The 12411-nt window shown below is 34.0% G+C and overlaps 3 protein-coding genes across 3 annotated transcripts; 2 read left to right on the top strand and 1 right to left on the bottom strand.

Annotated features, from left to right (window-relative positions):
- Positions 1 to 1200: 1200 nt before the first annotated feature.
- On the top strand, positions 1201 to 6786 carry Oseg1 (intraflagellar transport protein Oseg1). Its single transcript, XM_075303475.1, has 15 exons — positions 1201 to 1374; positions 1662 to 1848; positions 1906 to 1949; positions 2413 to 3460; positions 3519 to 3764; positions 3827 to 3990; positions 4051 to 4533; positions 4669 to 4943; positions 5004 to 5151; positions 5214 to 5414; positions 5485 to 5605; positions 5968 to 6124; positions 6188 to 6300; positions 6369 to 6536; positions 6596 to 6786. The coding sequence occupies exons 1-15, from the start codon at positions 1310 to 1312 to the stop codon at positions 6689 to 6691; spliced, it is 3516 nt and encodes a 1171-aa protein (XP_075159590.1). The 5' UTR covers positions 1201 to 1309; the 3' UTR covers positions 6692 to 6786.
- LOC142232802 (NADPH-dependent diflavin oxidoreductase 1) lies at positions 6702 to 8759 on the bottom strand. The gene has a single exon (XM_075303480.1). It carries the CDS (start codon positions 8540 to 8542, stop codon positions 6797 to 6799), a length of 1746 nt encoding a protein of 581 aa, XP_075159595.1. The 5' UTR covers positions 8543 to 8759; the 3' UTR covers positions 6702 to 6796.
- A 242-nt stretch (positions 8760 to 9001) lies between these two features.
- On the top strand, positions 9002 to 12392 carry Surf1 (surfeit locus protein 1). The gene is made up of 5 exons (XM_075303488.1): positions 9002 to 9298; positions 9415 to 9536; positions 9601 to 9795; positions 9857 to 10024; positions 11998 to 12392. The coding sequence occupies exons 1-5, from the start codon at positions 9077 to 9079 to the stop codon at positions 12206 to 12208; spliced, it is 918 nt and encodes a 305-aa protein (XP_075159603.1). The 5' UTR covers positions 9002 to 9076; the 3' UTR covers positions 12209 to 12392.
- Positions 12393 to 12411: the final 19 nt, after the last annotated feature.

The raw sequence follows: 12411 nt of genomic DNA on the forward strand, positions 1-12411 counted from the left end.
TGTTATCGATCCCATAAACATGCAGCAGTATCGATTATGCCTTCGGACTTAACTTATAATGTACACAATATATGGGATATGTTCGACACGAGCACTGTCGTCCGGAATAACTGATAGTCTGTAAAGCGCATTAGCCAATAATAATGCGCCTTGCAAACTAATTTATACGGCACTATAAGAAACTAATTGTGCTTGGTGTTTCACAAAATATAAAATGGCTCTTGTAACAATAGCGATGGCAAAATACTATCACAGTTGGCGATTGTTGCAGTGTCACTTACGAGTCTGTGGTAGCGATGAGGATGAAATGGAACTTTGAAATGCTGGCAGGGTAGTACTCATATTTTAGTATTTTGCCATTACTATTGTTACAAGAGCCATTTTATATTTTGTGAAACACCAAGCGCAATTAGCTTCTTATAATTTATTTAAATAAAAATGATAATGATAATGAAGTGCTGAAAACATAGTTATTTCGCTTAAAATTGTGAAAGGTATATTGGTGAACAATTTTTGACTTTCCAAATGAAATAAAATGATAGTTTTTGAAATATTTTTCCAGACACGCTGCTTTGGGAATAAAAGCACTGGCTGATGGACGCTACAACATGTAACTCAACATCAATCTTTAGTGTATAAAAATATAAATGTGATGTGATAGTCGTATAAATGGCGTCCTTCTAAATGTATCCAGAAGGGCACCTAATAATTGCACTCATGCGATACTTTGTTGTAGTAACTTGGCGTGGTACAACGTCTCAATAGTGACGGCGCTTTTCCGAAGAGTTTTGGATATCGTATACGACTGTTTTCGACGTAGTGGGGATTCTCAGAAGCGCCCCCATATTCAAAAAATGTTGGCAGGGTAGTGGCTAAACTCGATCTTAGTTCCCACCTAAAAATGTTAAAATAGAAGTGGAAAAATATAACGACGATTATGTTTATTATTAATGTTTGACGTTTGAAATGTTTTCCGATGAAATTTAGATATAGTATACGACGATTTTCGACTTGATTCTATGAAGTGACGCCATATTAAAAAAATTTGTTTGAAGGGTGATTAAAAATCTACATTCTTCGCTAAACGCATTTTATTAGAGAATGACAAAAACGTAAATCATTCTATTACATTGGTAACGCGGTTTAGGAGATTTGACAGCCGGTGAAAACGGAATTGGGCATCCCTAATCACTATAACAACAATTAAATATGTAAACATACTCTAAAGTTGAGCTTTATTTTTGTGAATGTAAATGGAAAAATGTAATTTCTTTAGGAAATATTTGATTGTAAATAAAATTATACAACAATGCGTGGAATATTGAAGTGGGTTGACAAAGTAGAGTTCCCTAATGCAAAGGACGAAGAAATAAGGTAATATTAGTGAAAGGAAACTAGCGCAAAATAAATAATAAATAAGGAAAATAATTAAGCGAAGACAAAGGGAAAATATATCTACATGAAAGTCTCGATCTAAAATGAAATGTATCCTAAACTTCGTCGAAAGAAAAATCGAAAGAATTCGATACATTACCAATCAAGTTTCAATGAATTTCAAAAAAACAGGATTTTTGTTTAGACTAACCTCTACAGTGGCCCCATGACCCAATTTTATGTTCTTCCAAGTAATATGAATATGTGTGTAATGTGTGTTTTTACAGCGTACATTGTGTGTGCTACAGTCCAGATGGCTCTCAACTAATTGTTGCTGCCAGGGAAAGAGTTCTAGTCTATGATCCTCAAGATGGAACACTGCTGAATACATTGAAAGCTCACAAGGATGTGGTACATTGTTTATCTTATGCTAGAGATGGCAAAAAGTTTGCAAGTGGGGCAGCAGATAAGACGGTATGAAATATATCAATTTTTACATCTATTATTATAATATTTCATTTTTCTCAAAAGGTGATTGTTTGGTCTCCAGAACTGGAGGGATTATTAAAATACTCGTAAGTATTAACTGGAATAGAAATGTGTCTTTTTTGCAATTTTTCTCGCTGATGATTATTGATGAATTGTAAGATATTCCAACAATCCCGTGGATGTAATGTGTTTCCAGAGGAACTGCGAAAAATTCTACAATTTGAAAAATTCTCTAAACAAAGATCCCTTTGCACAATCCCAAAGAACTGTTTTAGGACATAAGAAGATATGTTACCACTCTCCCAATTATGGTTCTTCTGTTCCAGAAAAATAGAATTTTAAAATTTTACAATGGATGTACAAATATCAAAAACATATATTTTTTATTTTGTGTAAACGGAAGCCACAGAACATTGAGTTTCAAAGCAGAACACCCTTCTTGACAATTTTTGGGAAAAATAAAAGTGACAATATCTGTTCGTTACATTTCCCATAGAAATTCGAAATGACGCGATAATGTAATTCTCTTAAATTGTTTTCTCTTAACAGCCATGGTGATTCTGTGCAGTGTATGAGTTTCAATCCTATATCACATCACTTGGCGTCCTGCTCCACATCCGATTTTGCTTTCTGGTCTTCTGATCAGAAGGCAGTCCAAAAGTACAAAATACATTCCCGCGTAAATGCATGTTGCTGGACAAATGATGGACAGTACTTAATTATGGGTCTTGCAAATGGATCCATAACCATTCGCAATAAATCAGGTGAGGAAAAGGGGCGGATTGATCGACCTGGTGGTTCAGCAAGTGCCGTGTATGGTGTAAAGTGTTGCCCTGCAGCAGCTGAACCAAATTCGGATATTATAGCAGTGGCTGATTGGAGTCAAACTTTATCATTTCACACATTGAATGGGCAAATGGTGGGAAAAGAAAGATCTCTAGGATTTGATGCTTTATGCTTAACTTACCTACCGAACGGAGAATATTGCCTACTTTCTGGATGTGCAAGTAGTGTCCATTGTTTTACAAGGGAGGGAGTTCGTTTGGGAACACTTGGTGATGGATTGGATATATCATGGATTTGGTCAGTTGACCCTCACCCAAATGGACAATCATTTACAATTGGATGTCAGAATGGGACAATAGCAACTTATACAATAGCTTATTCGACCGTTCATGGCTTATACAGAGAACGTTATGCATTCCGAGAAAATATGTGTGATGTTATAATCCAACACCTAATATCGGGACAAAAAGTGCGGATTAAATGTCGTGATCTAGTCCAAAAAATAGCCATATATCGTGAAAAATTAGCAGTGCAACTACCGGAAAGGGTTGTTTTATATGAATTGAGTTCTTCAACTGAACAACCTATGCATTACAAGGTGAAGGAAAAAATACAAAAGAAATTCGATTGTAGTCTCTTGGTGGTTTGCGCCCGTAATATTGTCCTATGCCAAGATAGAAGACTTCAATGTTTAGACTTTAATGGGATATTACAAAAAGAATGGATGATGGATGCATTTATACGTTATATTAAAGTGATTGGTGGTCCAGCAGGACGCGAGGGTCTAATGGTGGGATTAAAGAATGGAAAGGTAAGCTTTTCGAAATTTTCTAATATTTTATCACATAATGCATTTGTATTTCGTTTAGGTATTTCGTATCTTTTTGGACAATGCCTTGCCTTTCTTAATAACAACTGTGGTGTCTGCTGTCCGTTGTCTTGATGTTAATGCAAATCGATCTAAAATTGCGGTAGTAGATGATGGTGGACGTTTAGTAGTGCGCGACATTAACAACGATGTGCTGCTCTATAATGATTCTGGAGTGAATTCTGTCACATGGAACACACATTTGGATTCAATGTTGTGTTATACTCACACTACAGGAGGATTATCGGTGAGGGAAACCCTGTTCAAAAAGATTTAACAACATAAAAATCTCTGTTTAACTTTTTTCAGGTAAGAGTTGGAAATCTACCACCTAGAGCTCCTCAACAAATGCTTGGTGTAGTAGTTGGATTATGTGGAGCAACGGCATTTTGTTTGCGTGGTAATGTTATGCACAATGTACCTTTAGCTTTAGGAGCTACAATGTGGCAATTCATTGAAGCTGGACTCTTTGAGTGAGTTAGATTTATCATAGAAGTCTATCACAGTCTATTCATCACATATTTTTCCTTTAGTGAAGCATATCAAGTCGCCTGTTTGGGCATTACTACAACCGATTGGGAAGGTCTAGCCAAATCAGCTTTAGAAGCCCTGCATTTAAACATCGCCCGTGATGCATATGTTAAAATACGCAATTTGCCTTGGCTTCAAGTTATAGCCGATCTAATGGAGAAACAAAAACGTGGCCAATTACCCAAAGAGGTTTTACAAGCAGAAATTTGTGCCTATTCGGGAAAATACAAAGAGGCTGCAAGATTTTTTGAAAAATGTAATATGGATCGAAAAGCTCTCGAAATGTATACCGATTTAAGAATGTTTGACTTGGCACAAGATTTCATACGTGATGGAAGTGCTGAAGAGAAAAAGGAATTGGTGCGTAAACGGGCAGAGTGGGCATATTCGGTAAAAGAACCTAGAGCTGCTGCTGAACTATTACTCAGCGTAGGAGAACATCGAAAAGCAATTGAAATTGTTTCCGAACAGGGATGGGCTGATGTGTAAGTAATAATATTTGTATTTTTTTTTGTCGATTTTGTTCTAAATAGACCGAGATCTCGATTGATTATTGCTCTGAGTTTTCGAACTTACTATCAGTTTTGGCTTTTCTCTCATTATGTTCAACTCCCTTATAGACTCTACGATATAGGTCGTCGATTAAGCCAAAGTGAGAAAGACTCGTTAGAACTAGTGGCATATAATTTGAAGAGGTTAAAAGCTTTACCATTAGCTGCTGAAGTTTTTAAAAAACTAGGAAATGAAGCAGAGGTTATACAATTACATGTTGAAGCCCACGATTGGAATGAAGCTTTCGCATTGGCTGCAGATATACCCGATTTATTACCGCAAGTGCATTCTCAACATGCTCAATGGTTAGCGGAAAATGATAAATTTATAGAAGCTCATGAAGGTAAATAAGTCTTGTTTAGAATTCCAACTTTAGAGATTTAAAATATTTTTTCTTCTCCAGCCTATTTAAAAGCGGGCCGAATTAAAGATGCCAATAGACTTCTCAAACATTTAAGCAATGCTGCCATTGAAGAGGAACGTTTCTCGGATGCCAGCTACTTTTATTGGCTACTTGCTAAACAATATCTAGATATTTATTATAACAAGGAGTATGTTTGCGCTATTTCGACATGTCAGTTAAAAAGTAATCGATTTTCTTTTGGTATTTTAGATCTCAAAATCCCATCGATTTTCATTTAAAAGAATATAATTCACATCTACGTATTGCAAAAATCTATTATGCCTATACTGTGGTGTATAGTTACATGAAAGAACCTTTCACCACATATTCACCAGTGAGCTTATTTAATGTTTCCAGATATATTCTTAATGAGGTAGAGTATAAAGGCGCACCCAAAGGAGTTAGCATGTTGTAAGTTTCTTTTTTTATATTTTTATGATTTGAAATTTGAAGTTTACCTTAATTTTTGTATTATTTTCAGTGCCGTTCTTTTTACATTGGCTAAACAGGCCAAATTCCTACAGGCCAACAAACTTTGCTTGGTGGTAAATAAGAGATTACAATCTTTGAAACCACCACCTGGAGTTCAGGAACAAATTGATGTAAGTTGAAAATATTTAATAGAAAATGTTCAAATTTTTAAAAATTAAATCAGAATTTAAAAAGCCTACTATGCCTTCACATTAGGAAAAATTGTGAGAATTAAGATATTCCTGAATTTAAAAAGCCTATTTTGAATTAAATTTCGACCTTCAATTAATTTGAATTTAAAAACCCCTATTTTGAATTAAATTTCGATCTTGAATTCATATGCACGGAAAATTAAATTCTCAACTTAAAATCGATTTTTGATGCTCTTAAAATACGATCTTTAAATAATTATCAAAAGTCTTGTATAGAGCTTAAGAACAACAAGTGAAATTGCGAACAGGAGGTTTTCACTATCAATAATTTTTTCTTCCAGATTAATTATTTGAATAGCAAAGCATGTAAAAATGGATTCAATGACCCAGAAGAGACTTTACCTTTGTGCTATAAGTGCTCAAATTATAGTATACATTTAAATGGCAATGCATGCCCGACATGTAGACAAGATTATATATTTTCTTTTATATCATTTGGTAAGTTCGAAACGATTATAAGACCGGCTAGAAGATAAAAATATTCGTGTTTATATTTTCCAGAAATATTACCTTTAGTTCAATTTTATCCTGAAATGGATATAACAGACAAAGAAGCTGAACGTTTATTGCTAGCACCACCCAAATCCAATGAAGACCAAGATCCTTTTAATGAGGTAATAGGACAACTAAGCAAGAGTTTAATATATGCAAATAATATAATTCGTTTATTTCTCGTTTATAGGATACCGCTAGTGCCTTACCCCTTAGTTTAGATCGTAGTGCCTTACGAGCTATTGATCCCAATCATGTGCTAATTTTAAAACGTCGAACACAACCAAATAGTAAATTTATTTTTTACCGCAATATATTACCGGATCTCCAAATAACCTATTGCCCTGAATGTTTGTTGGTAAGTTGGAATTGATATACCAATGGTCTGTCGAAATTAATGTTAATTAAATTTTCTAGGTTTTCTATGCTGAAGATTTTGAATTACAAGTTTTACAAAAAGGATTTTGTCCTTTTTGCCGCACTGTTTCCGACAAGTTATTTGAAGAATATTAATTAGATGTAATTGTAGTATAAATTATTTATTTATTTATTTTTCTAAATATGTCCTTTTTTTTGAAAATATAAAACAAAATCACAACCAAGACTAATTACATACAACTATGACCAAGTTTCCTCCTGATATCTTTTATTTTTTATCATTTCATCAATAACATTTTCCTGATTGTCCAGGACCTTAACGAAAGCTTCTCTCACTGACTTGGGCATATTGTTAGAGGAGCCAGCCACCAAAATAACAGCTTGCTTTTTTAGTATTAAATCTTTCAAGCATGCCATATCCTTTTCGATTAAATGCTGGACATATATTTTATTATCCTGATCTCGGGAAAATGCACATTTTAGGGATAAAATTCCTATTTTATTCCAATGTTCTAGATCATCTTTAAAATGAAAATCTTTGTCGCGATTACGACAGCCAAAGTACAAAACTAATAAAGGTTCATCGGGTCCTTCGTTGTTTTTGTCTTCCATATAACGACTTTGTATCAAACTTCGAAATGGTGCTACACCCGTGCCCGGTCCTACCATGATAATGGGTATTTCGGGATTTTTAGGATATTTCATTGTGCCCGACTTTATACAACCAAATATTTGGTCACCCACATCCAAGGATTTCAGCCAATTTGAACATAAACCCAGGCGTGGCTTTGACAATTTTGTTTTATATTCCACAACAGCCACAAGAAGATCAAGTTTTCCTGATTCCGCGCAACTAGCTATAGAAAAACTACGAGGTTGTATAAAAGTAAATAGTTCTATTAAAATATTAAGAGTCAGTTTAGATGAAGCTTGTCGAAAGTCTTGCAATACCTCTAGAATTGTGCGGCGGGGTCGATTGATATAACTAATAAGGCTATCCAATCCTTCGGCTGTTGCGAATTCTGTTAGCTTTTCTTTTTCCAATTCATCCTCACAATGCATCGCCAAAAGTTCAAATGTCCTTTGTCTTGGTTTCTGGCTGAGATCCCACAGGTAGGTTACCATTTGTCTCACCGTTAAGAGTTTAATGTAGCATTTTGGTAAAGGCATATCACTGTAATTACTTGTGATTTCCACAACCGTTTCAGGAGTGAAATCCAAATTATGTTCTCGGGACCAAGAAAAGAAATCATTGATATGTTCTGTTGAATTTCTAGGTTGAACTTGGAAAATATCTCCCGGCGACCATTTCATACCATTTGAAGTAAATTGAAGCATTCGTACATCCTGAAAATGATTTGGATCTGTGGACCGTGTATTCGACAAAAGAGTAAATTGTTTAGGTTCTTCTTTGTAGGGCCATAAAATATGTTCATCATTTACATGACTATTCAAGTTTCCATCAGTTATAACATTGCATTGCCATTTGAATATTTTCATTTGATTGTTTACAATCTTAATTCCCAGTTGTTTTTCCAATTCTTGCCACAATTGATCCATCCAAGGTAATGCTACGGCCCCGAATCCATGATCATGTTGATCATCGCACAAACCCAAGGGAATTATTTGTTTACCGCCCAATTGCTGGATACGTTTATTTAATTTCTTTGCCGCATAATTAAATTTTGCATAACTAGAATCCCCCAGGCCCAAGCAAGCAAATTGTAGACGTTCCAAGGAATTGGCTGGCAAACTACGTCTTAGTAAAAATTTCCAAAAGTTACGCATGTTTTCCGGTTCATCTCCATCGCCTGTGGTTGCAACAACAAATAACACCAATTGTTCTTCCACTAGTTCATGTACATGATAATCATCCATCGCCAGAACTGGACCCTCAAATCCATATGATTTAGAATTACGCCAAAGTTGTTCGGCGACATCTTGTGCAGTGCCAGTTTGGCTACCATATAAGATTAATAAACGCATTTTTATCCTAAAGTTCTTTAATGTTTTCGCAAATAAAACTGGTGTTCATTGAGTTATTTATTTTTTTTTTGTAATTTATGTTGCCACCTGTTCAGGTGGGATTATTATTATTTGGGCGCATTCCCTTCGCAATAGATATCAAACAAAAATATTATGTCAGTTTTTTACTACGTTCACACTAAATCCCGAAATCTCCTATTTTAACATTTGATATATCGTTTATATATGGACAAGCGATTTCGATTAAGAGAGTTTACGAGTACAGTGTCGACGTAGCTTTAGTTAGTATTATAGTAATTGAAATAACATTATATTACTCGAACAACTTATGTTCGTCGAAAGGTGATTTGGAAATTAGAGATTCAAGCATAATGTGAATGTATTACTAATCATTGCTTGTGTTATTTCTCGGTGTTCGGTATTGGCAACCCTGTTAATGTTTTGGTCTTTTTTATTTGAGGTTATAACATATGTTTTTCGTTGTTGGTCATATCATAACGATTTCTCAATAATTCAGAATAAGTTTTGTTAATTATGTTAAGATTGTGTGGTCAACTGCTGACACGCCAGGTCAAACCATTAGCCGCCATTACAATCAAACAAAATGTGAATTACCTGCAAGTATTACCAATGCCTAAACACATGAGGAAATGTAACTTCTCACAGCAGTCATCGCTTAAAGCCGCTCTCGATGGTCCGGGACCATCTATAGCTGGAAAGGAAGAGAAAGTAACACCACTTGGATGGTTTTTATTGGTAAGAAAAAACGATATCACAATATTCCTTTCAAATCACGGTCCAAGTATCAACTTCCCGGAAATTCAATATCCATCTTGGTTGAATCGAATATTTTTAAATTTCGATTTTTTTAGTTAATTCCAATTACAACATTCGGACTTGGGATATGGCAAACAAAACGTAAAGTTTGGAAGGAACAACTTATTAAAGACATTAACACATTAACGAAAATGCCACCTGTGGATTTGCCAGAAGAGTGAGTTAGTTATAACACATTTATATACATATTTTATTAACACTTGTGGTATTTTCCGATTCAGTCTAGATTCACTGAAGGACATGGAATATCGTACAGTCAAAGTCAAAGGCCATTTTATACATGAAAAGGAGTTGGTAATGGGACCCAGAGGATTTATACGACCCGATGGTGTTGAAACGCAAGGTGGTTTATTTTCGCAACGTGATAGTGGTAATGGTTATTGGATAATAACACCGTTTAAACTTAGTGACAGAGAGTAAGTTTTCCAATATATGTAGAAAAATTAATTTCTCATTTTATTTTGCTATTTTTATTAGCGATACAATTCTTATTAATCGTGGCTGGATTCCACGAAAAAATGTAAATCCAGAAACACGAAAAGCTGGCCAAAGCACTCAAGAATTGGAACTGACATGTGTTGTTCGTAAGGGAGAAAAACGACCGCAGTTTACACCAGACCACAAGGGAGATATTTTTCTCTATAGGTATGTAATATGAAGACATATTAGCAATATTTTTGTCTGTTCCTATACCCGACCGAACATTTTAATCTTGACGGTTATTGCAAATAGAAATATCGTACCACCCAGCAAAAAAAAAAATGGAAGTACTTCGAAGGGCACAACTTCTTTTAATTCAATTTTTTAGAACTCGCTTTTCTTCATATTTTTAAAGGGTAATTTTAACTTTTTTTGTTTCAAATAGGTAAAAAAACAGAGTAAGGATTAATAAAATGGTACAAATTATTTAAATTTTGTCAAAAAAAAAAAATGACCAATCCAATTTAGGAAAATTGGCTAAACTCTAGTTTAGCTATATTCTCAGATTTCTTGCAAAACTTCATAGATGGTAGAACTCTAAGAGTAGATTACAACATTTTTTTCCTGACGGCTGTAACCGGTTATTCGGTTCTAAAGTCTAAGTAGGTTAGGTTATGTGGCAGCCCGATGTATCAGGCTCACTTAGACTATTCAGTCCATTGTGATACCACAATGGTGAAGTTCTCTCATCACTGAGTGCTGCCCGATTCCATGTTAAGCTGAATGACAAGGGCTTAACATGGAATCGGGCAGTGATAAGAGAGAAGTTCACCACTGTGGTATCACAATGGACTGAATGGTCTAAGTCAGCCTGATACATCGGGCTGCCACATAACCTAACCTACTTAGACTTTTAAACCGAATAACCGGTTACCCGGTTATAGCCGTCAGGAAAATAAATGTTGTAATCTACTCTTAGAGTTCTATCATCTATGGAGTTTTGGAAGAAATCTGAGAGTATAGCTAAACTAGAGTTTAGCCAAAGTAAGTCTAAGTAAATAATCGTTCATAAAACCGGTTCTGATAAACCGATTACTTTGAAATATACATCTCTAGCAAGCTAATGATAACCCCTTTCAAATTATGCATAAATCGATCTATTCGATATATCCGTTCGGATATACAGATGAAAACGTGTTTTTTGGAAGCGGTTTTTTTACAAAACAACTCAAAACTCAAAAACTACTCGATATATAGGTGCTAATTAACTGATTCCATTTTGTAGCTAACATTTTTACCTATCAGTCATAGTTAAATTTAGGCGGATATCACCACTAAAACCGTACACAGAAAAAAATTTCACGAAAATTTTTTCAATTAAAATTTTAATTGAGTTTTAAAAAAATGTCAATTAAAAATTTAATTGATTGAACAAATTTTTTAATTGAAACAAAAATCAATTACTAAAATTAATAGTATCAATTAATTTTTTAATCAATCAATTAATTTTGATACTATAATTTCTGTTATTGACATTTCAATTAAAAAATTAATTGGATAAATTAATTTCGTGATTGAATCAGAAAATTTTTTTGTGTGTAGATATTAACCGGTTTACAAAGAAAATTGAAAAAATTTTCGGCTGCGGCGCTTTGTACATCCAAATTGCAGTTAAAACCGGAAATATTTCTTCATTTGCATCAATAGCCAAAAGCGAATTTTCACTACTTTTTTGACGACGCTTTTTTTTGCTTGGCATATAAGCCGATCTCCAAATTGATCTTATTTTTTATCCAATCTACCTGAAAGTCAGTACGTATTGTTTGTATCAAATCATCAGCGATGTTAAGTTCTAGTTAACCGCTAAAGCAGAAAAATTTATTTTTTTTTAGAAATTTGTTATAACTTTATGGAGAATGATTCTAGCAACAATTGAAATAGTTTAGTTTCTTTTAAAATGAATTATTAAAGAAAGTAACCGTGAAAAATTGCTATTTTAGCAAACTTAATGCCGGCATCTAGAGAGGAATTGATCATCCTATCCAACCAAAAAGACTTCGAATTTTTTAATTTGAAAATGTCGGCTTTCCACTTTAAATTTATGTGTAGGAACTTTTCCATTCAATAATAAATTTTCATTAATATTTATAAATTCCGCTTGATTAATTTATGATTTAAACCTAAAAAATTATTTACAGGGATTTGCCAAAAATGTGTGCTGTTACTGGAGCCCAACCTGTTTTCCTTGATTGTACATACCAATCATCGACTAGTGGTGGTCCCATAGGAGGGCAAACTCGTATTACCTTACGTAATGATCATCTTTCATATCTCATTACATGGTATAGTTTATCATTAGCCACAGCCTTTCTATGGTATCGTACAATTTTGAAAAGAAAGCCTTTTTAGAATGAAACAAATTTTGTTTTTGTTTTTAATGATTTTTTTTCTTTTAGTTAAACTAATTGTATATTTCGTTTTTATTCTTTGTTTATAATTATTGTTACTGTTCCAATTACATATGAAAATATGTATTATGATATGCGAAATAAAATGCCAAAGTATGTATAATGCTTTAAAAAGGAAAACACAAGTTTAGATTCGCATTGAGA

This window comes from Haematobia irritans, chromosome 4 (genome assembly GCF_050003625.1).
Source record: "Haematobia irritans isolate KBUSLIRL chromosome 4, ASM5000362v1, whole genome shotgun sequence".
NCBI lineage: Eukaryota > Metazoa > Arthropoda > Insecta > Diptera > Muscidae > Haematobia > Haematobia irritans.